We start from the raw sequence: 22,437 nt of genomic DNA, 5'->3' as shown, positions 1-22,437 counted from the left end.
TGGCAGCTGAGTAGTGAGGACACAAATTGAAGTAACTGGAAGAGAATAATGTTATCTCTGCGCGCCCGCGTACAGTGTAATTTTTGTCTGATTTTGGACTGTGGCTCGGCGCGGTTGTCTCTGACGTGGAGAAGAGCACTGAAAAGCTCCTGGCTTCTGCCAGGACTACTCCTACCAGGGGGCGGGGCCAAGATGGCGCCGAGCGCCGGGTGAGCGGCGCTGTGGCAGCGGTGAGAGGCGTTTGCTGCTCCCGGCGCCTGGCCGGCGGGGGACGCTCTGAGGTGTACCCGGGAGGAGAGCCTTTGGAGGGGCCCATGTGAGGACTGGGGAGAGGGCGGTTGGTGGTGTGTCAGTGCTCGTGGGGACCCTGTGCGTTTTCTCACTGGAAGGATGGTGCTGGGGAGATGTAGTGGATTGTGCACCTTCTGTAGCGCTGCCTGGGGAATCTTCGGATCGCTTCTCCGCTGAGGAAAAGGATGCACAGATCTAGCTCAAGTTATCGGTCCTCTGAGAAGTCTTCCTGTCGCCCCCACTGGTCTGAGAAGCTCCCGAGGCTGTGAGAGTGTTTTATGAACACTTAGTGGCAGAGGGTACCGCGGGGGACTGGGACCCCGCTGCTCCTTGTATGCCAGGCGCCAGGCACAGAGTATGTACTGAAGAATTCTATTTCCTGTAGACAAGATTTAACAAACGTCTGACAAGACTAGGGGTGGCTTGAAAAGAACCGGTACCCTTGGGCCTCTTTTTCCCCATCTCCTTAGCACTCTGAACACACTTGAGGTTGATCTTCCTCATCCCTGGTGTCAGGCAGGCTCCTTTCCTTTTGACCACAGAGTAAACTCCAAGCTTGAGTCTGTGTCTTTTTCATTTTGGTAATTGCTATTCCAAGTATTTATTGAACACTTACACCTTTAAGATGCATTTATTTTAACAATGCCTCAGGTATCAGTCTAGGCACCAGATAGGTCAGTGAACATAACAGACATATTCCTGTCCACTGGTGGGGTAGGGATGATAAACAAAAAATGATAGCCAGGCTCCATGGTTCATAGCCGTAAAAGGCAGGAGGAGCTCAAATTCACGGCTACAGAGGGAGCTGCAGACAAGCTTCAGCAACTTACTGAGACCCAGGGGTAGAAGGGTTGCTTAACATGTGGAAGGCCCTGGATTTAATATGGAGTAATTTTATGTATGTACATATATACACTTGGGAGGCGGAGGCCAAAGAACTGGGAGTTAAGACCAGTGTTGTCTCCATAGTGAATTTGAGGCCAGTCGGGGCTACGGGCGACCCTGTCCCTAAAGAAAGGTAGGTGGGGTCAGCTAGTCAGCCAAACACATTTAGGAAGAACACAACAAAAGCGATAAAACTGCCAAGTGTGGTGGCCCACACCTTTAATCTTAGCACTCAGAGAGGCAGAGGCAGGCAGATTGTGAGTTAGAGGCAAGCCTGGTCTACAAAGCGAGTCCAGGAGAGCCAAGGCTACACAGAGAAGCCCTGACGAAAAAAAGAAAAGAATGTGATAAAACCAAGTGTGTGTCTGTCAGATTTAAAGGACAGCAAAGAGAATGATGTGACAGGATAAAGTGGGAGAAGGAATCAGAGATAATGATGAGAGAAGTGAAAACAAAGTGAAAAGGAAAAAACACTTTAGAGAAGAACTTAACTGCATAGCCCAGGCTGGCCTCAAACTTGCTGTCTCCCTACTTCAGCCTCCACAGTGTTGGGATTACAAGTGGATACCATGTAGGAGCTCACTCTGAAACTCACTCTTGAGTCTGCTAGGAAACTCAAGGCAGTCCACTGAAATGAGAAGTCTTAACCCCATGCCTGGATAGGAGATAGATTTTAAAGGGAGGGCCTTGGAAGGGATTTGGTTTGGTTTGCTTGTTTATTTGGTTTCTTTGTTTATTTCAAGACAGGAATTCTCTGTGTAACAACCCTGGCTATCCTGGAACTCACTTTGTAGACCAGGCTGGCCTCACAGAGATCCACCTGCCTCTGCCTCCCAAGTGCTGGGATTAAAGGTTTTACACCACCATGTCTAGCCTTGGAAGGGTTTTTATGGCAAAGAACCATTACAGCAAAGAAGTAGTAATCTAGTTTATATATTTTTTTCCTAGCTTATATTTTGACAGCAACACTTTGGTTTTAAGGAGTAAATGCAGGAAAGCTAAGAAGTAAACAGCAATGCCTTTTCCAGGGACTTAGAGTTCAGCAGGTGATAGGTGATGGTCACCTAGGCCAAAAAGGGTCTGGGTAGGCTGCCTGGCAGGTTTTGAAACAGTGCTGGAAGTCAAACCCAGGCCCTTGTGCATGCTAAGTACTCTACCACTGAGCCACATCCTGCAGCCTTTACCTGGTGGATTTGGCTCAGGGTCTAGATGGGAATGAGTTGTGTTGGATGTGGTGGCACACGCCTGTAGCCCCAGCACTTAGGAGGGAGCAGTACCAGGAGTTCAGGGTCATCCTCAGCTACATGTGGAGTAAGAGACTTGCCTAGGCTACCAGAAGCCCTATTTAAAAAACAATCAACAACAACAAAAACCCAGAACTGAGCATGGTACAGTTCTTTAATTCCAGCATCCAGGAGGCAGAGGCATTCAGATCTCTGAGTTTGATCTCTGAGTCTGATCTACAGAGCAAGTTCCAGGTCAGCTAGAGCTGCACAGAGAAACCCTGCCTCTGGTGGGCATAGGGGACAAATTGGTCTGGAGATGAACCTCAGTTGTTCAGAGTATTTGCCTAGCACACACAAAGTCCTGAGTCTCATCCCCAGCACCACAAAATTGGATGTGTTGACGCATTTCTATGATCCCAGCATTAGGAAGGTAGAGGCAAAAGGACCCAGAGTCAGGGTTTAAGGTTCTGGCTACAGAGTTTAAGGCTGGACTACGGAAATCCTGTCCCCCAAAGTAAGACAAAACAAACAAAAATGTCCCTGGGCATGTTAATTCATGCCTATAATCCTAGTGTTTGAAAAGCAGAAACAGGAGGCTGGAATTACAGTGTTTGGGCTACATAGTGCTCCCCTGTGTCAAAAAAAGAAAAAAAAGGACAAACCGAGTTGTTGGATTCCTTTGCTTTGCTTTGAAGATGAGCTGAAGTTGAAGCAGGCAAGGAGGGAACTCAGATTTAGGCTCTGAATTGTTTTTCTTTTTATCCTGCCTCATCCCGTTTACCAGGCTCTCCATCTCCACCCTGAGTGGCATCCTTCCAGAGACAGGAGTTGACATTCCAGCATGGCCGAGGAGAAGAAGCTGAAACTCAGCAATACCGTGTTGCCCTCTGAGTCCATGAAGGTGGTGGCAGAATCCATGGGCATTGCCCAGATTCAGGAGGAGACTTGCCAGCTCCTGACCGATGAGGTCAGCTACCGCATCAAGGAGATTGCCCAGGTAACCAACCCTTGTGCCCAGCTTTGCTTTGTGTTAAAGATCCAACCTACTCTGCAACTGAGGATAACCCTGAGGTTCTAATCCTCCGCCTCCATGGCCTTGACATGATGGTGGGGACTGAACTCAGGTTGCCTGTGCACGCAAGGCAAGGTACTCACTGAGCTATATTCCTCAGGGTCTCTCCTCAGCCCAGGGTGGTGCACGTCTTTAATTCCCTACTCACAGGCAGAGGCCTGGATCTCTTGATCAGGAAGCCTGATCTACATAGTAAGCTCCAGGACAGCCAGAGCTACACTTTGAAATCCTGTCTCAGGAGGAAAAACAAAAACAAAACAACTCTTTCCTTCCTCCTCTAGGATGCTTTGAAGTTCATGCACATGGGGAAACGACAGAAGCTCACTACCAGTGACATTGACTATGCATTGAAGTTAAAGAATGTGGAGGTGACTTGGAGGGACTCAAAGGGCTTAAGAGGCTTGAGAGTGGGGAGACAACACGCCTGTAGCCGTGTCTCCCTCGAGCTATTCCTCATGTCTTTCTCTGTCTCTCTCCTGCTATAGCCACTGTATGGCTTCCATGCTCAGGAATTCATTCCCTTCCGTTTTGCCTCTGGTGGGGGCCGGGAGCTGTACTTCTATGAGGAGAAGGAAGTGGACCTGAGTGACATCATCAACACCCCTTTGCCTCGGGTGCCCCTGGATGTCTGCCTCAAAGGTTGAGGGAGGGTGGAGCTGGGGTGCAGGGAGGAGGGCAAGGTGCATCCAGTGTGAGATCCCTGGGGAATGGAACACCTCCCCTTCCCTCCGACTGGGTGACTCCCCAGTGTGCGTGCCCAGCCACCCAGCTTGCCGTCTTCCTTTCAGCTCATTGGCTGAGCATTGAAGGCTGCCAGCCAGCTATACCAGAGAATCCACCCCCAGGTGAGTTTGTCCCTGCCCAGATTCCCCTTACTGCCCTTGTTCTCCTCCCTGTGTCTGGTCCCATAGGGCTTCTTCTACCTTCTCAGTGCTCCTACTATGACCGCTTTTCCTCCAGCTTCCAAAGAGCAGCAGAAGGCTGAGGCCACAGAACCCCTGAAGTCAGCAAAGCCAGGCCAAGAAGAAGATGGACCCCTGAAAGGCAAAGGTCAGGGGGCAGCTGCAGCTGATGGCAAAGGTCAGTATCCAGGCCAGGTTTCTTCCTAATCTCATCCCAAAGCCAGATGGTCCTCACTGAATGGGTGACGTCAGGGACAAAGGGACCCCAGAAAGGCCCAGAAGCCTATAGAGGGGCCACATGTTGTAGTGAGGGGTTTGTCTTATACAGCGGCCTCTTCTAGAGCCTTCTGGTTTTGGTACGTGTGTGTGTGTGTGTGTGTGTGTGTGTGTGTGTGTGTGTGTGTGTGTACCAAGTGTACCAAACATACATATGAGTATGTACGTTCATGTGGGAAGGCCAGAAGATCCTCACAGCCATCAACTGTCATGCGCTGTCTGCTTTGTTTTTTGAGACAAGTCTCAATGGCCTGGAAATCTTCGGTTAGGCTATCTGGCCAGCCAGCAAGCCCCAGGGATCTACCTGCCTCTGCCTCCCCAGCCCTGGGATTACCACCATGCCCACCTCACCTTTTTGTTTTTTAAATACAGGTTCTGTGCAGTGAATTCAGGTCCTTGTGGTTATAGGGTATAAGGCAAGCACTTGACTGACTGAGCTATCCCCCCAGCCTGAATTTTCTTTTTCAAACCTGTCTCCTCATTCAACACAGGAAAAGAAAAGAAAGCCCCCCCTTTGCTGGAGGGGGCCCCTTGCCGCCTGAAGGCCCGCAGCATCCATGAGCTGTCTGTGGAACAGCAGCTGTACTACAAGGAGATCACAGAAGCCTGTGTGGGATCCTGCGAGGCCAAGAGAGCAGTAAGCCTGTCCTTCCGGCCTGCCTGCACAGGGAGAACCCTGGAGCGGTGGTGGTTTCCCAGTCAATGGGGCACCTGACTCCTTGCCCTCCCACAGGAAGCTCTGCAGAGCATCGCCACAGACCCAGGGCTCTATCAGATGCTGCCGCGGTTCAGTACCTTCATCTCGGAGGGGGTGAGAGAACTGGGAAAGGCCAGGCCACGGCTGAGGCTCCGAGGGAGGGTGAGGCAAGGAACATCTGAGGGGTCTCTGCACCTTATCAATCCCCCCCCCAGGTCCGAGTGAATGTGGTTCAGAATAACCTGGCCTTGCTCATCTACCTGATGCGCATGGTGAAGGCCCTGATGGACAACCCCACGCTGTACCTAGAGAAATATGTGAGTGGTGTGGCCTACCTCTTTCCAGGGTCAGGGCCCCTCTGCCAGCTGCAGCACAGGAGGTCAGGGCAGTCAGAACTGGCTGACAGAGCCTGGTCTCCCACAGGTGCATGAGCTGATCCCAGCAGTGATGACCTGCATCGTGAGCAGGCAGCTGTGTCTGCGGCCAGATGTGGACAATCACTGGGCACTCCGGGACTTTGCTGCCCGTCTAGTGGCCCAGATCTGTAAGCATTTCAGCACAACCACTAACAACATCCAGTCCCGAATCACCAAGACCTTTACCAAGGTGAGTGCCAAGCATGTATCAGATGACGCAGATCACCCCTCCAAGGCCATCCCCAGGAGAGAGAGCATCTACCCACCTGGCAATGAAAACTAGACCATAGGGCAGATACTAGAGCCAGGGAGATTGGGTCCAAAGGACTTGAACCCCTATGCCTTGATCCTTTATAAATGTTTATAGATAATTGTCAGTCCGTAGCAATTAGCTCTTGTTTTCTTTTTTTGTTTGTTTTTGGTTTTTTTTTTTTTGAGACAGGGTTTCTTTGTGTAGCATTGCTTGTCCTGGACTCACTTTGTAGAGTAGGCTGACCTCAAACTGAGAGATCCGCCTGCCTCTGTCTTTGAGTTCTGAGTGCTGTGAGGTGCGTGCCACCATCGCGCAGCAGTTTTTTTGTTTTTTTTTTTGTTTTTTTTTTTTTTTTTTCCCTCATCCGGGCTTTAAACTTGCTGTGTAAGTGAAGGTGGCTTTGAACCCCTAATCCTCCTGTCTCTGCCTCTGGTGTGCCAGGACTACCATCATGTACCACCAGGCCTGGCTCAGCAGTTAAAGCCTTTCCAGACCTTTTCATCTGTGTCTGTCTTCTCTCTCTGCAGAGCTGGGTGGATGAGAAGACCCCGTGGACAACTCGATATGGCTCCATCGCAGGCCTGGCAGAGCTGGGACATGACGTTAGTCCCCTGGGGGAGAGTGGGCGAGGGGCAGCCCCATGCAATGGGAGACTTCTGCTGACCTGGCCTGAGCTTTCTCCCCTTCCTTCCTGCCAGGTGATTAAGACGCTAATTCTGCCCAGGCTGCAACAGGAAGGGGAACGGATCCGCAGTGTCTTGGATGGACCCGTGCTGAGCAACATTGACCGTATTGGGGCAGACCACGTGCAGAGCCTTCTCCTGGTGACGAAAGAACCCCCACCATGCTCTTCCCTTCTTCCTACCACCCCCAGTTCCCACAAACACAGCTACAGTGTTTAGCAAGCACGAGGCACATCTTACTCTTACCCTTCAGAGGCCAGCACTGTTGTGCACGTGGAAAGCTAGGCACAAACAGAAACAGCCTTGATAGTCACTTCTGGACTGCACTGCCCTCATCCTGCCCGTCCCACCCTGCAGCTCTTTCTGCACGAGCACACAAGCACCCCATGTCTTCAGTAGACACAGCAAACCTGCTCACACCAGCGGATCCTTACGGAAGGAAAGGGTCTTTATGGTTTTGTTGACTTACAGTGGGATCTTGCTACGTAACCGTGGCTAGCCTGGAACATGAGAGGTAGACCACACTGGCCTTATGGCAGTCGTGCTACCTGTCTGGGATGTCGAGATTACAGGGATGCACTGCCACACCCACTGAAATCATTCCTTTTTATTTTTAAAGGGTTTTCCCCCCTTGGTATGTTTATGAATGCACACTGTGTGCATAGGCACCCACAGAAGCCAGAGAAAGGTCACAAATTGGGAACTGGAGTTCCAGGCGGCTGGGAACAACCAACCTCTGGAAGAGCCTAAACATGAGCTACCTCTCCAGCCCCCATTTATTTATCTATTTATTTATTTATTTCATGCTGCTGGGAATTGCACCTAGAACCACATGCATGTTTGCAAAGCACTCTACCACTGAGCTATACTCTTGACCCCCCCCCCCTTTTTTTTTTATTCTTTTGAGACATGCAGTCTGTCTGGGCTAGCCTAGATTTGAATGACCCTCCTGCTTCAGCCTGAGTGCTAGGACTACAGGCACAACCTGCCACACCCAGCTCAAATACACTCCCTATGGAAGAACAGGGTTTCTCTGTAGAACAGCCCTGGCTGTCCTGGGCTGGCTTTATACCCCAGGCTGGCCTTGAACTCACAGCAATCCACCTGCCTCTGACTCCCAGAGTGCTGGGATTACAGATGTGCGGTGCTGTGCCTGGCTGAACCCAGCTCTTCATTGTGGCTTCTAATACTAGGAGTGGATAAGCTCCCCTCTCACCTTCGCCAGAATACCAGCCCTCACTTTGTCTTCTCTGCAGAAACACTGTGCCCCAGTACTGGCAAAGCTGCGCCCTCCACCTGACAATCAGGATGCCTACCGGGGAGAATTTGGGTCCCTTGGGCCCCTTCTCTGCTCGCATGTGGTGAAGGCCAGGGCCCAGGCTGCTCTACAGGCTCAGCAGGTCAACAGGACCACGCTCACCATCACACAGGTCAGCTGAGGGAGGAGGCTGACAGGAAATATACAAGGATCCAGGTTTGGGATAGGACTTATCATAGTCAACAGTCTCAGGGAGCCTGACCCCACTACCACCCCTAATGAAAAGCTACTAAGAGCACAAGCAACTCAGGTCTACCTCCATGTTGACATTTCTTCTCTCTCCACAGCCTCGGCCCACACTGACCCTCTCACAGGCTCCTCAGCCAGGCCCTCGTACCCCTGGCTTATTGAAGGTCCCTGGCTCCATCGCCTTGCCTGTCCAGACACTGGTGTCTGCACGAGCTGCTGCCCCTCCTCAGCCTTCTCCTCCTCCAACCAAGTTTATTGTGATGTCCTCATCTTCCAGTGCCTCAACAACCCAGCAGGTATGTAGAGCCAGGGTGAGGGAAGCCTCCAAGTGGAGGCCTAATCCCTCCAGGCCCAGACTCAGAAGGGAGAAGGGCTGCTTGTCAGGATCTTGGAGACAGCAGTCTCCTGGAACTTGACCACTCACTGGGGACCGAAAGGGAAGGTGGGAGTAGAAGTTTTGGTCAACAGCAGGCACTTGAAAGATGATTCTGGGGAAAGCAAGGACAATCTGACCCCAGGCCTTCCTTTCTCCCCCAGGTCCTGTCCCTTAGCACCTCAGCTCCTGGCTCAGGCTCTACCACTACCTCTCCTGTCACCACCACGGTTCCCAGCGTGCAACCCATCGTAAAGCTGGTCTCCACTGCCACCACTGCACCCCCAAGCACAGCCCCTGCTGGTCCTGGCAGTGTTCAGAAATACATTGTGGTCTCCCTTCCCCCAACAGGGGATGGCAAAAGCGGCCCCCCCTCTCATCCTTCTCCAGTCCCTCCTCCATCTTCTTCACCATCCCCACTCGGGGGCAGTGCCCTCTGTGGGGGGAAGCAGGAAGCTGGGGACAGCCCTCCGCCAGCTCCAGGGACTCCAAAGGCTAATGGCTCCCAGCCTACTGGACCTGGCTCCCCTCAGCCTGCTCTGTGATAATGTCATGTTCTGCAGATTCCTACACGCACAGACAACGCGTGAGGGAGGAGGGAGTAAGCTGTTTCCTCTAGTGACTTTTCTTTTTAGATACTGTACAGTAAGTTCCTCAGAATAAAAGTTGGATTTGTAAGTTCGTGAGCCTCCCTGAGTCACATAACAGCAGAAGGGGTGAGACCATGGAACCTTCCTGGTCTTGGGACTCTTCCTGTCCAGATCCAAAGTCACGAAAAAGAAAATGTCTTCTTCCCGTTCATCTGTGCTGAGATTGCTGTTCATATCCTTGTTTGGGGAGCTTCAAATCCGAATTACGTAGGCATTGCTGTGGCTCAGATGTCGTACCCACTTGTGAGGGTTGGCACTACCACAAGTGCTAAAGGACAGTCTGAGGAACCGAACCTGGAGGCCAGAGCATGTGTGCCGAGGGAGTTCAAAGGAGAGGCTGGCAGGACCCAGGCCCAAGGGCAGCGCCGAAGGGGAGGGCCCATGGCTGGGAGGCCCCTGCAAGCCAGGGACATCCATCTGTAAGTAGAAGATGTCAGGGCAGATGGGAGGCTGGACAGCCACCCGCCCAGGGAGACTGGGCGGCAGCCAGCAGCACTAACAGTGCGTACCTGGAAAAGGCCTGAGAGCTGAGAGCCTCCTTGTACCCGGGGCAGGTCCCAGTGGAGGGCTCCTTCTCCCAGCTCTGCCTTCTGATCTGGGCTGCTCAGTTCCTGGGACAGGCTAGGGTTGGACAGGGAAGATGCTCAACTAAGAGGCTGCTTCCTTGGGAGAACGGAGGCCACACCCAGGAGTCTTCCCAGGGAGCATGCTGACCTGACTGCCCCACGAGGTAGGGGGAGATGCAGGTGAACATTGAGCGCTTGGCTGAAAGGAAGAAAGGCAGAGTCAGCCCAAGATGGCAGGGTCTCCCCCTGTACCTTTTTGTTTGCACTGTTCTTAAGACAGTCTTAAGCAACTGAGGATGGCCTGAAACTCATGTTTCTTTCCTCTGGTGCTAGGATTGCAGGAATGCACCACTACACTGTTTATGTGGTGCTGAGGATCAAACCCTAGGCTATGTGCATGCTAAGCAAGCATTCCCCACACGGATCTACAGCCCCAGCCTCTGCGCTGTTCTTCCTTAATAATACCTCACAGGAGTACAGCACAGATGCCTTCTCATCTCTACCCCAAATGCCACAACCTCTGACTCAACTGGAATTTAAAGTGAGTGGAAGGAAACACTGGTTTAGAGATGGGGGTCTCACTGTGAAGACCAGACTGGCTTCAAACTGGTGAATCTCCTGTTTTTCCAGCCTCCCAACTGCTGTCCACACTACACAACAAAGCTTTAGTGGACCAATCAGGAGGGCAAATTAGCAGGTCCTTGGGCCCTGTTCTCTGCCCTATACAGTTGAATTGTATAGGCTTGACTAACCCGACTCTTTTTTGTGTGCTGAGACAGGGCACTACGTAGCCTAACGAGGCCTCAAACTCCCCATGCATTTGAGGTTGGCTTTCGACTCCTGATCATTCTCTGTCTCCCGAGGGCTGGGATTATAGGTGTGTGCCACCATGCCCAATTCGACCGGCTCCAACTCTTACCTCTTTGGGGGCAGGTCACATCGTAATTTCAGGTAAACCTGGAGTCTGGAAAAGGCGGCATACAATCACTTACCTCATATCCTACTGGCGCCCCATCACTGCTTTCCAGGGGCCTCCAAGGAAGGCTGCGTAAGTTGTACCCCAAGAGGGAAAAGGACTGATCTTCATCCCAACAACACTAGCCAATACTTTTCCCAATCTGCACCCTATTTTCTCTGCCACTACCCTTCCGTACTAAGCCCTGGGAACATGTGAGCCTCAGTATGGCTCAGAATTGTTCTAAAACACAGGAATCAGTCTCACCTGCCTGAGCCTCGGTCCCACTGTATAGAGGGAAAGAGCCGAAAGGGGAGTGGTGAGGGGAGGTCATCAGAAAGTTGGTACCTCATCACAGTCAGCTGCAGCCAGAGAAGAGGAGGTCAGCTTGGTCTTGCACAGGTACCGCCTCCCTCCCCTTGGTGAGTGGAATACACCAGGGCCACCCTAACCCTGACCTCGCCCTGTGGTGGCTGCAGGCGGAGGATGCGATGAGACTCAAACTCATCTAGATTGACAGAGCTGTGGAACGACACCTCATCAACTCGAACTCCTGGCCCGTAACCTGCAAGGCGAAGGAGATGTCTCTCCTGACCCATGTCCGAGCAGGGAGAGACAGTTCCACAACAGTTTTTGGAGAAAAAAAAAAAAAAAAAAAAAAAAACTCGTGTCCTCCTTACCTCTCAGTTCCGACTTTCCCACACAGAATTCTTCTGTCAAGCCAATGCACATCTCTGTGGGAGGAAAGAACAGGAGAAAAGGGCAGCAGATAACACATCCAGGGGAAGCCTGGACCACACCTAACCAGAGCCTCACCAGAACCGCTGGGAAGGAAGCTCTTGAGCCGGATCTCTCCTTGGACATCCACCTTCAACAATGAGCCCTGGGGGACGGGGGGAGTAGGAGGTTAACATTCAACCTTCTCCAAGTAACATTTTCCTTCCGCACCAGGGTGAGAGCCCAGACTTACGTTAGACGCAATCAGCACAGACAGCCTCTCCACAACATCTAAAAACACTTCATTCTTCTGGCTCTAGGAGAGAGAGGGTTTGAGTTGTGGAGGCTGAAAACCTGTTTTAAAATAAAATGTTGGGCACAGTAATATGTCTGTAATCTCAGCGCTTGGGAAGCTGAGGCAGGAGGACTGCCATGAGTTCAAGGCCAGCCTGGGTTACAACGGGAGAGCCTTCCTCTGATGAGACTCTGCCTCAGGAAACAAAAGAGCAGGGACTGCAGAGATGGCTCAGTTAATAAAGGGCTTGCCGCCATGCAAACCCAACGATCTGCAAATCCCTGTGAAAAAGCCAGAGGTGGGGAGGCGGCCTCATCAGGGAAATGAAGACAAGCAGATCCCCGAAGCCAGTCCAGCCTAGTCGGCGAGCTCCAGGCTGTTTCAAAGAAGCTGGACAGCATTCCTGAGGATGACTTCAAAGGCCTGGTCCTTTGGCCTCCACACAAAAGCATGCACTGTGCACACACGCAGCAGAAGCAACAGGGTAGTTGAAATAGAGCCCTGGAGTGGGAATCCAGGGCTAAAGGAAGGAATGCCATGTAAAAGGGAGTGAAAAGAGAAGCCAAGTTCTCAGACCCTGGGGTCCTAGGATTAGGAAAATCCAGTCTGGCCTCACCAGTCCCTTCCTTACCTGGTCAGAACGGCTGGACAAGACCGGGCGACTGGCTGCACTGCTTGGGGCCACTCTGCTCTGCTGTGTCTCCGCCCCAAACTGTAAAGCACCCAAGACAACCAATTCTCAGTTCTGATGCTCTTGCCAATCCTCCCGAACCTCCTCTTTTCCTGCAACTGACCAGTCCCACGCTGCTGAGGTCAAAAAGGCTGAAGGGCTTGCTGACCACGGCTTCAGTTTGGATGAAGTTCCTCAGCATTTCTGTGGATGTAGTCTGCACATAGCCATAATCCTAACGGACAGAAAGAAATGCGGGGGAACTTAACCTCCCAAACTCAAAACTCCATGGCAGAGGAAAGGGCAACCCTTCAGAGGAGCACAGAACAAGAGAGGGTCATCCTTGTGGCTGGGGAGATGATTCATTGAGTAAAAGGCTCTCCAGACAAGTGTGGGAACCTCAACTCAATCCCCAAAATGCAAGTTAAAAAAAAAAAAAAAAAGCTGGACATGACAACAAGCACCGCAATTGCAGTGTTCCCATTCAGAAATGGGACAGGAGAATCCCAGGAAGCTGGCTGGCTGGCCAGCATTGAAGAACAAAGGCACCTTGCCTTTTCCTTCTGTTCTGTTGTTTTTCAAGTCAGGATTTCTCTGTGTAGCTCTGGCTGTCCTAGAACTCAATCTGTAGCTCAGGCTGGCCTTGAACCCAGAGATTCACCTGCCTCTGCCTCCTGAGTGTGCTGCTATGCCTGGCTTCTTTTTTGAGACAAGGTCTCACTATGTAACCCTGGCTGGCCTCAAATTTATTCTGTAGACCAGGACTGCCTCGAAATCAAAGTGATCCAACTGTCTCTGGGAGGTGGTATCAAAGGCGTGCACCACATGACAGCCAACGTCACCAAGGTAAGGTCTGACACCCGATACTGTACAACGGGGAGAGCGAGATCCCGGGAGATGGCTCAGCCGGTAAAGGTGCGGGCAATGTGTGGGCAAACATACACAAAAAATTATTTCTTTAAAAAGGGAAAGGGCTTTACCAGCACTTCATCCAGAAGTTCGTAGACGAGAGCCACGTTGCGTGAGATGGTCCCCTCGCTGAGCGAGCCACAGTAGTCGCCCAGCAGCGTGGCTAGCCTAAGGAGGAAATACGGTGCGGTGTGTGGGTGCGCCTCTCAGGCCTCCTTCCTAGGTGCCTGGCCAGCCCCACTCACCGGGAAAGCAGCTCCAGGAGACTGAAAGGAGAGACGTTTTCTGAGGTGGTGGCCACCAAATAGAGACCGCTGTGTCTTATGTGAATGAAATGACGGTCATCGTGATACTGGGGCAGCGGTGGGGAGAGAGGAGTTAATCAAAGACCACAGCTGTGGTAACGTAGCCCAAGAGATGGCACCCTGGGGTCTTTCCTAGTGATAGTATAAAGCGTGGCTTTGGCCGATCCCTGAGACCTCTCTAAGGTCTGGCCTCGTGAAGTGTGAAGCGACAACGGTGGTGCCTCCCTCTGAGAGTTGATGACAGTCAAGAGATGGGGGTGCCAGGCTCTGTACCTGTCGTCTTGTTAGCACTCAACTCGTTTACCTCAACGGAGAAATGCATCCCCTCTTCCTGAAAGCTTCCCCTCAAGCAGCCCTTGACAGGGAGAGAAGGGGTGCCCGCCCAGCTCCACAGGCCTAAGCCCCTGCTCGCCCGCCAAGAGGAGTTACCATGACAACCGGGGACTCGCCTCCAGGCAGTCCAGTCAGCTTCCGGTAGAAGAGCTCGGCCACATCACGACCACCGCTGTCCCCGCGGACTGGCCGGGTGGAAGGACAGTTAAGGAGCGGGCGACACAGACTGTCTGGGCGCGATGCCTACCCAGCTACTCCGCCCCGCCTCGCGGGTCAAGGATACAGTCTTTGTAGATGAGCGGGTCCCCCTTGGACGACAGAATGAAGAACTGGGAAATCATGGCCGTTCCGGAGGACAGACAAGACGGGGAAAGTTGAGCCACCCCGCCCTGCGGTCGCGGAACAAAAGGACACACGGAGGCTGGAGCTTTAAGGAACACTCCTCCCACACACACACACACACACACACGCACACACACACTCGCGAGCAGTAACTTCAAACCGCGGGAAGCAAGCTGCCCAACCCGCCAGGGCCTGGCAATCTCCCTCCGGCCCGCCCCCTCGCCTCCCGTCACTCAGCCCGGACTCGGCCAGTGATTGGTCGGATTCGGGGGCGGGCCGCGGCGGGAGCCCCCTCTCTGATTGGCCCGTACTCGGCGGCGCGGGTCACGTGGGGAAGGACGTTTCGCGCCAATTTCGGTTGGTCGGCTGCATCGCCCCGCGCGCTCGTTCTGCGCCTCCCGCCGAGAGACTCCTGCGCCCGCCGACTCGTGCCGCGCGGCCCGGCAGCGATGGCGCTGAAGGACTACGCGATCGAGAGAGGTGCCGCTCCGTAGGGCTGGGGGGCGCTCAGTAGGGCGGCGCCCTCGGAGGCGAGCCTCGACCTGCAGCCGCTGAGGGGAGCCGCGGTGTCGGCGCGGGGGCCGGCGGGGTGCGCCCGGGGCGGGGGTGGCCGCCGAGCTGCGGAGGACCCGGCGGCGGGGGAGGGGCGCCCCGGGGACCGCACGCCGCGCCGGCCCGTGCACCTCGGGCGCGGGCGAATTCCCGCGTCTACTCGAGACGCGCCGGGCTCCGGGGGCGGGGCCTGCCGGGCCGCTGCGCGCCGCGATTGGCTGTTCGCGGCCGCTCTCCGAGCGGAAGTAGGGGCGGGCGGAAGTGGCGCCGCTCCGCCGCAGGGAACGGCGTGTGTAAACAGTGTCCTTCCGCGCGGTGGCCTCGAAGCCGTCCGCCGTGGGTAGGGGCGTGCCTGGAGTTGGGGCGCCGAGCGCCCGGCGGCGGGAGGAGGCGGCGAGGCGGACCCGAGCGGCCCTGGGCGCCCTGGCCAATGGCCGCACGGCCGCCCGCCGCGGGCGGAGGAATCCCGGGCTGTGAGGCGGCTGGAATCCGGGCCCATGTGCTTCTTTGTTTACTAAGAGCGGAAGCTGTGGCGGGAGCGGGGCGTGGGGTGCGGAGGAGGCCTGGCGGCCGTCGTCCTGGCGGGACCCGAAGAGAAAGTGCCGCGCTGTGGGAGGGAGAGCCGAGGGTCTTGAGGGTCGATTGTGTGCGAGCTGAAAGCATTGAAGAAACTGGGATTACTACCTGAGGCAGAGAGTGGAATTCTCTCGAGGGAAGCTTGGGTAAGACTTGTAGCTGCCTGGGACCTGTGTTCTCCGGGTGGAAGCGCACTTGTGGAAAGGATACTGCCTACTTTGGGGATAGGTAGGTAGGCTGGTTTTGAATGGTCATTTAATTGAAGGGTTCATAGGTCCCGTCTTACTTGAAAGTGGGTTTCATAGGTTTCCGTTAAGAATTTGAAGAATCCAAAAGGAAGATTGTTTATAAAGTGTTTGGCTTTGTTGTGTGTGTGAGCCCGTGCGTGTTCCTTGTTAGTTGGACACCGGCACGCAGCTGTTCTCTTCCAACTTGTGGGTGGGCCAGGGGTTGAACTCTTCGCCCTCAGGTTTGGCAGCTGTGGTTTTCACCTCTCACTGCCCCTAAACCTTTGGGGCTTTTTTATTTGTAGAAAAAGTTAAGAAGTTTCTACAAGAGTTTTATTATGAAGATGAACTTGGAAAGAAACAGTTCAAGTATGGGACCCAGTTGGTAAGTCCCGGGATTGGTTATGGGGGATGGGGTGTCATATAAGAACTTGTGTGATGTGCTCTCTTGTGTTAGAACCAGTATGGCTGTGAATGACTTGATTTTGAGTGTGTTGTGGGTTCTTTTTAGTTAACTGTTTAATTCATGTTTGGGGGCTGCTCACATGGGCATGCCATACATAGCATGTGTGGAGGACAAAAAGGACAATTTGTGGGTGTCTGTTCTTTTACCATGTGTGTCGTGGAGATTAAATTCTGATTTTCAGGCTGGATGGCAAGCACCTAACCTGCTGGGCCATCTCATTCATTTCTAGCTCTTGGTTTTTATAGATAGTCTTTGTGTGGCTCAGACTGGCCTCAAGAATGCCCTGTGTAGTTACATAGTTGAGGTTGGCTTTGAGCTTCTGATTCTCCTGTCTTCCACATCCCAAATGCTGGGATAACAAACACCACCATTGCTGGGCTGTAGTGACTAGTTTAGTGGAGGACTTGACTGGTACGCAAACATGACACCGTATTCGTAAACACAAGGTATTTGTACGAGTCAGGATGTTCTAAAAAGTGAGTGTCTCTCTACTCTGTTCCTTCCCCTCTGAGGGATGGCCAGTGACTTCAAAGGGCTTTTGTGGGTGCCGTAAACTTGACTTTTAAAGTGTTGCTGTCTCTTCCTCACCTCAGGTTCGTCTGGCTCATCGGGAACAAGTGGCATTGTACGTGGACTTAGATGATGTTGCTGAAGAGGACCCTGAGTTGGTTGACTCAATTTGTGAGAATGCCAAGCGCTACTCGAGGCTGTTTGCTGATGTTGTACAAGAGCTTTTGCCTGAGTACAAGGAGAAGGAGGTAGGTGGCTGGTTTCTGAGCTTCTCTGCCTGGTGCCCTCTCATCTCCTTTGTTTTACATGCTGCCCCTTGCTTTCCTGTCTTCTGTAGGTGGTGAATAAAGATGTCCTGGATGTTTACATTGAGCACCGACTGATGATGGAACAGCGAAGCAGAGACCCTGGGGCAGTCCGCAATCCCCAAAACCAGTATCCTTCTGAGCTCATGCGTAGATTGTAAGTATCTCTGTGGGAAAGGTCAGGGAGTTGTTCTCCAGGGCCTTGCTGACAAACATTTCCTTCTCCTAGTGAGCTGTATTTTCAAGGACCAAGTAGTAGCAAGCCTCGAGTGATCCGGGAAGTGCGGGCTGATTCTGTGGGGAAATTGCTAACTGTGCGTGGGATTGTCACTCGTGTGTCTGAAGTCAAGCCCAGGATGGTGGTGGCCACATACACTTGTGATCAGTGTGGGGCTGAGACCTACCAGCCGGTATGTGTGCAGTGGGGAACAGGAAAGCATGCCTGTGCTAACTGTCCTAGAGAGGGCTTGTTGTACTGGTGATACAGTCTGTCATCTCACAAGGGTTGCTTTGCGCTCGTTTGTTATTCTGTGCTAGTGATCTGATCTCTGTGGTCATTTTGTTTTCTTGATGTTTCTTGATTGGTTTGAAATGTTTCAAGAGATTCTTAACACTTTGAAAAATATCTTGATACAGCAGAAATGGTTCTTGTGATTGTAAGAGGCTTTTTTTATTTCCAATTTCCTTTCTCACCTCTAGATCCAGTCTCCCATGTTCATGCCTCTGATCATGTGCCCCAGCCAGGAGTGCCAAACCAACCGCTCAGGAGGGCGGCTGTACCTGCAGACTCGTGGCTCCAAGTTCATTAAATTCCAAGAAATGAAGATTCAAGAGCATGTGAGTTGGGGGAGTAAATCCTGCAGTTGGCTGTGAAATGGCAGGAAGAAAGACGAGGGAAGAGCTGGGGAAGAGAAGTCCATAGTAGGAAAGAACTTTATTGATCTTAACTGAAAGGTCAAGAAATGATTTGATTGGAGTTTTCTGGTTGTTTTGGGAAGAGGGTAACCACTCGGCTTCCCTCCTGAAGTCTTTTAGGTTGGGCTGGCTGAGTCTTACCATAAAATGGGCTTCTTGGAGGGTGATGGTCAGGTGGGTCTGGTGCCCGTCTGCCTCACTTTGCCCCTTGTTTCATGTGTTCTGTGTCATGGACCCCAACCCACTAGAGTGACCAAGTTCCTGTGGGAAACATCCCTCGTAGCATCACCGTGGTTTTAGAAGGAGAGAACACAAGGATTGCCCAGCCCGGTGACCATGTCAGTGTCACTGGTATCTTCTTGCCAGTTCTACGCACAGGGTTCCAACAGATGGCGCAGGTGAGCATTTTTTTTGAAATGAGGTGCATTTCCACCTCATCCACCCACTCATTCTCTTCACACCCTTAGAAAATTTAAAAAAAAACAAAAAAACAAAAAACACATTGAACTTGTAGCTGTTAAAAAAAAAAAAAAATCCCAGAGACTCTGGATCTGGCAGTTTAAAGGGATTGTGTTCTCTTGCCCAGGGTTTACTCTCAGAAACCTTCCTGGAAGCACATCGGATTGTGAAGATGACTAAGAGTGAGGATGATGCGGTGGGGGCCGGGGAGCTGAGCAGGGAGGAGCTGAAGCAGATTGCAGGTGAGGGCCCACAAGGCTCAATTTGATGGTTGATTTCATGCCAGCTGTTGTCCTGAAGAAAATGCTGGCTTAACTTTCCCCCGCAGAGGAGGATTTCTATGAGAAGCTGGCCGCGTCCATTGCTCCGGAGATCTATGGTCATGAGGATGTGAAGAAGGCACTGTTGCTGCTCCTGGTGGGTGGTGTGGACCAGTCTCCTCAAGGCATGAAGATACGGGGTAAGAAGGACAAGAGACAGGCTTGGAAAGGTGGAGTCATCTGGGAGGGTGAAAGGGGGTCACAAGAGTTAGTGTCCTGTAAATGACAACTTGAGCGTTCACGACTTGGTTTTTTGGCTGTCGGGTGTCTTTGAAGAGGTTTCAAGTGCTCTTCACTGTTGGGACAACTTGTATTGCATGTAACATCACTCCGGCTTCCTTCACATTTTCAGGAAACATCCACATCTGCCTCATGGGAGATCCTGGTGTGGCCAAGTCTCAGCTCCTATCTTACATTGATCGTCTGGCCCCCCGAAGTGAGTGTGGGCAGGGACAGGGCTTGGTGTTTGATTAAACACAGCCGCCTCTAGAAGGCCTGGGGAAAGCAGTTCTTTCCTTTGGCAGTTTGCTGTTTCTCTTTGCAGGTCAGTATACAACAGGCCGGGGCTCCTCCGGAGTGGGCCTCACAGCAGCTGTGCTGAGAGACTCTGTGAGCGGGGAGCTGACCTTGGAGGGAGGTGCCCTGGTGCTGGCGGACCAAGGCGTGTGCTGCATTGATGAGTTTGACAAAATGGCCGAAGCTGACCGCACAGCCATCCATGAGGTCATGGAGCAGCAGACCATCTCCATTGCCAAAGCAGGAATTCTTACTACACTCAATGCCCGATGCTCTGTCCTGGCTGCTGCCAACCCTGCCTATGGGCGATACAACCCTCGCCGCAGTTTGGAGCAGAACATACAGCTTCCTGCTGCCCTGCTTTCCCGATTCGACCTCCTCTGGCTGATTCAGGACCGGCCCGACAGAGACAATGACCTCCGGTGAATGAAGTACAACACCCATAGGAAAACAGCCCATTGTAGTGGTTTTGGGGGAAGGGAGGTAAAATCAGAAAGCCACTCAACTTGCCTGGGTACTGGCACATCACTTTTCCTTGCCTGAAGTTCATAGGAATGTGGAAGGTTGGGGATGAGATGTTGAGGGTTTTCTGGGAAGCCTGTCTGCCATGCTGTGGATAAAGAGGTGGGGCAGAAAGGACTGAGTCAGAATCTAAGCAGGGTTGTAGCTCTAAAGAATTTTGCCTGTGTTCTCTCCAGGTTGGCCCAGCACATCACCTATGTCCACCAGCACAGCCGGCAGCCTCCTGCCCAGTTTGAACCTCTGGACATGAAACTTATGAGGTAGGAGACGTGGGAGGTGTGCAAGTCTCAGGAGAAGGCCTCGTGTGTACCCAATCCTCCCTCAAAGTGGCTGAGGCTAAGAGTGAGCCCGGGTCTCACTTTGTAGGCTAGCCACATACTGTTTTCTGGTTTGGGGTGATGCAGCAGCAGGCTGTAATCATAGCTACTGTGGAAGCCGAGGCAGGAGGCTCTTTAAAGCTCTTTTGGGGCTGCCTCCCCGCAAATCAGGCCCTCCCTTCCTCACTATCGTCCTTTCCTATGGTAAAACGTAATCTTCAGATTTCTAAATTTTTCACCAGGTCTTTAAAGTCTGTCCCTTTGTGTGACATGTTCAGAGAGCTTAAGTCTGCCCAGTGCAGATGGGTTAGTCTTGCTTTTGAAATTGTTCTCTTGGAAAGTTGGACGTCACTTGACGTACACTGGCAGCCCTGTTAAACTATGAAGTGGGGGATCTTCAGTAAATCACGTCTGTTCTGCTTTCCCACAGACGGTACATAGCTATGTGCCGCGAGAGGCAGCCCACGGTGCCTGACTCCCTGGCTGACTACATCACAGCAGCGTATGTGGAGATGAGGCGAGAGGCCCGGGCCAGTAAGGATGCCACCTATACCTCTGCCCGGACTCTACTGGCCATTCTCCGACTTTCCACTGCTCTGGTGAGTGCTGGGTTCCTGTCAGCTGCAAGGCTGACCCTTGCCTGCCACCTCACCTTAGTGACCCTCAAGCTGCCTCCTCCCTCCTCCCACCAGCCCTGCTGGGGCTAAAGTGCTGACAGTGCAGATAGTGGACCTCTCTGTGCTACCGCACTGTGGGTACTTGCTGCTCCAGCAGGGCACGGGCAACACCCATGGAGGGAAAGGCTGCTTGCTGCTTAATCCATGAGGATATGACCTTAGAAATCTCCATTCTGTCCTTCCCTCGTGGACCTTAGTCCTGGGGGCTCCAAAGTGCTGTTCGTGCAGGTAGTGTAATTACCCGACCTACTGCTGAGCCAGCACTTCCCGAGCCCCCAGGACACAACCTCTCTGACAGTGACCCTACCTGAGCTCCCCAGGCTCCATTTGTCATGATGGGGAGCCTGGTGGAGTTCAGAGGGTCTGGTCTCCCTCACAGGACAGCTGAACACCCACCGGGACTGGCCAGTGTTGAGAGGCGGAGACTTGGGCAATTGCTGGACGCTGCCCTGGGCATTGCACTTGTCTCGGTCTGACAGTGCCGGCCCAACACTGCAGATGTGGGGGCAGGGAGGAGTCCCCAGTTTCGTTCCTATACGTAGGCAATTGTGGCTTGCCCAGCCTTAGCTGGAGCGAAGAGCCTTGACTTCATTACTCTCCTCCCCTCCTATCCCCAACTTTTCTATGCCTTCCCTTAGGCTCGCCTGCGAATGGTCGACATTGTGGAGAAGGAGGATGTAAACGAAGCCATAAGGTTGATGGAGATGTCAAAGGACTCCCTTCTAGGTGAAAAGGGGCAAACAGCTAGGTGAGTATATTAATGAATGAAATTGGACCACTTTATTGAGCTAATCACTAGCTTGTGGCTTCTGCGCTGAAAAACCTTCCCTTTTTCCAGAATTTTCATGCCGATTGCTATTGTTTGCATAGCCCTGCACCTTAACCTTTTCCATCCGTGTATTTCAGGACCCAGAGGCCAGCAGATGTGATATTTGCCACAGTCCGCGAGTTGGTCTCCTCAGGGGAGCGAAGTGTCCGGTTTTCTGAAGCTGAACAGCGCTGCATATCACGTGGCTTCACACCAGCCCAATTCCAGGCAGCTCTGGATGAGTATGAAGAGCTAAACGTCTGGCAGGTCAATACTTCCCGAACACGGATCACCTTTGTCTGATAGCCAGCTTTGAAGCCCTGCTGCCCGCCCTATGTGTTGCTGGATGCCTATTAAGGTGTCAATGATGCCCCCAGAGGAAGACCTCATTTTCCCGTGCTGCACTTTTCTATTCTGTATTAATAAAGTGATTTGATTGCCTGCTGCTTGGGCCTCGCTTGTTAAGGTAGCATTGGGGACAAGCTGATGTCTGTTCCACTGTGAGCATATCCTAGTCTATCCACCAATGCAAGTTTCCATTGGCCCTGCCACATACAAATAAAGTGTGGCGAGGACTGAATGGAACTTGTTGGGTTCTTGGTGCTTTCTTTCCTTCCTGAGTGCTAGTCAAGTTGGGAGGCACAATGTGAGGATGAAGTACAGCATTTCTCGAAATGCTTCCATTTTGCTTTTTGTTTTCCCCATCTCCCTTAGAGGGTATTGAAATGGGAGATGAAGGCATAAAAGCAAAGCCTGGTACTGAAGTGGAAGTCTGACAGGTGAAGTGTAAAGGATGAGGCTCACAGAAACCATTCCCAATGGTGCCTTCAGTGTCCATGATCGCAAGGATTTTAGCTGTCCATAATCACAAAGACAAGCTTGGTATCCCTCCCAAAACACTTGCTCTGAAATTATCACTGTGGAGTTGGCCTTCATAAACTGAT

The 22,437-nt window shown here is 52.4% G+C and overlaps 3 protein-coding genes across 5 annotated transcripts; 2 read left to right on the top strand and 1 right to left on the bottom strand.

Annotated features, from left to right (window-relative positions):
• The first annotated feature begins 29 nt into the window (after nucleotides 1–29).
• On the top strand, nucleotides 30–9,259 carry Taf6 (TATA-box binding protein associated factor 6). Of its 2 annotated transcripts, none has more exons than XM_055598573.1 (15): nucleotides 30–316; nucleotides 3,187–3,399; nucleotides 3,756–3,842; nucleotides 3,960–4,113; nucleotides 4,263–4,319; nucleotides 4,435–4,554; nucleotides 5,144–5,289; nucleotides 5,386–5,463; nucleotides 5,565–5,666; nucleotides 5,773–5,955; nucleotides 6,546–6,620; nucleotides 6,717–6,842; nucleotides 7,958–8,131; nucleotides 8,307–8,504; nucleotides 8,746–9,259. In XM_055598573.1, exons 2-15 carry the CDS (start codon nucleotides 3,244–3,246, stop codon nucleotides 9,124–9,126), a joined length of 2,037 nt encoding a protein of 678 aa, XP_055454548.1. In that variant the 5' UTR covers nucleotides 30–316; nucleotides 3,187–3,243; the 3' UTR covers nucleotides 9,127–9,259. The 2 variants fall into 2 exon arrangements, with proteins under 2 accessions (XP_055454548.1, XP_055454549.1); XM_055598574.1 differs by lacking the exon at nucleotides 30–316 and adding an exon at nucleotides 603–646.
• Nucleotides 9,184–14,671, bottom strand: Ap4m1 (adaptor related protein complex 4 subunit mu 1). The gene is made up of 15 exons (XM_055598577.1): nucleotides 14,265–14,671; nucleotides 14,078–14,166; nucleotides 13,589–13,695; nucleotides 13,415–13,511; nucleotides 12,559–12,669; nucleotides 12,396–12,476; nucleotides 11,723–11,785; nucleotides 11,569–11,635; nucleotides 11,433–11,486; nucleotides 11,211–11,317; nucleotides 11,020–11,114; nucleotides 10,717–10,761; nucleotides 9,946–9,996; nucleotides 9,741–9,852; nucleotides 9,184–9,648 (listed from the first exon to the last, which is right to left on the bottom strand). Exons 1-15 carry the CDS (start codon nucleotides 14,320–14,322, stop codon nucleotides 9,424–9,426), a joined length of 1,362 nt encoding a protein of 453 aa, XP_055454552.1. The 5' UTR covers nucleotides 14,323–14,671; the 3' UTR covers nucleotides 9,184–9,423.
• An 11-nt stretch (nucleotides 14,672–14,682) lies between these two features.
• Nucleotides 14,683–21,938, top strand: Mcm7 (minichromosome maintenance complex component 7). Of its 2 annotated transcripts, none has more exons than XM_055598571.1 (15): nucleotides 14,683–14,803; nucleotides 15,984–16,063; nucleotides 16,738–16,902; nucleotides 16,992–17,116; nucleotides 17,189–17,369; nucleotides 17,659–17,796; nucleotides 18,123–18,272; nucleotides 18,461–18,575; nucleotides 18,662–18,793; nucleotides 19,006–19,089; nucleotides 19,198–19,591; nucleotides 19,868–19,951; nucleotides 20,439–20,607; nucleotides 21,324–21,433; nucleotides 21,592–21,938. In XM_055598571.1, exons 1-15 carry the CDS (start codon nucleotides 14,773–14,775, stop codon nucleotides 21,794–21,796), a joined length of 2,163 nt encoding a protein of 720 aa, XP_055454546.1. In that variant the 5' UTR covers nucleotides 14,683–14,772; the 3' UTR covers nucleotides 21,797–21,938. The 2 variants fall into 2 exon arrangements, with proteins under 2 accessions (XP_055454546.1, XP_055454547.1); XM_055598572.1 differs by lacking the exon at nucleotides 14,683–14,803 and adding an exon at nucleotides 15,519–15,679.
• The last annotated feature ends 499 nt before the right edge of the window (nucleotides 21,939–22,437 follow it).

This window comes from Psammomys obesus, unplaced genomic scaffold (assembly GCF_907164565.1).
Source record: "Psammomys obesus unplaced genomic scaffold, mPsaObe1.curated_primary_1811, whole genome shotgun sequence".
Classification (NCBI taxonomy): domain Eukaryota; kingdom Metazoa; phylum Chordata; class Mammalia; order Rodentia; family Muridae; genus Psammomys; species Psammomys obesus.
Note: the sequence above shows the minus strand (reverse complement) of the source record. Positions and strands in the feature narration are given on the sequence as shown.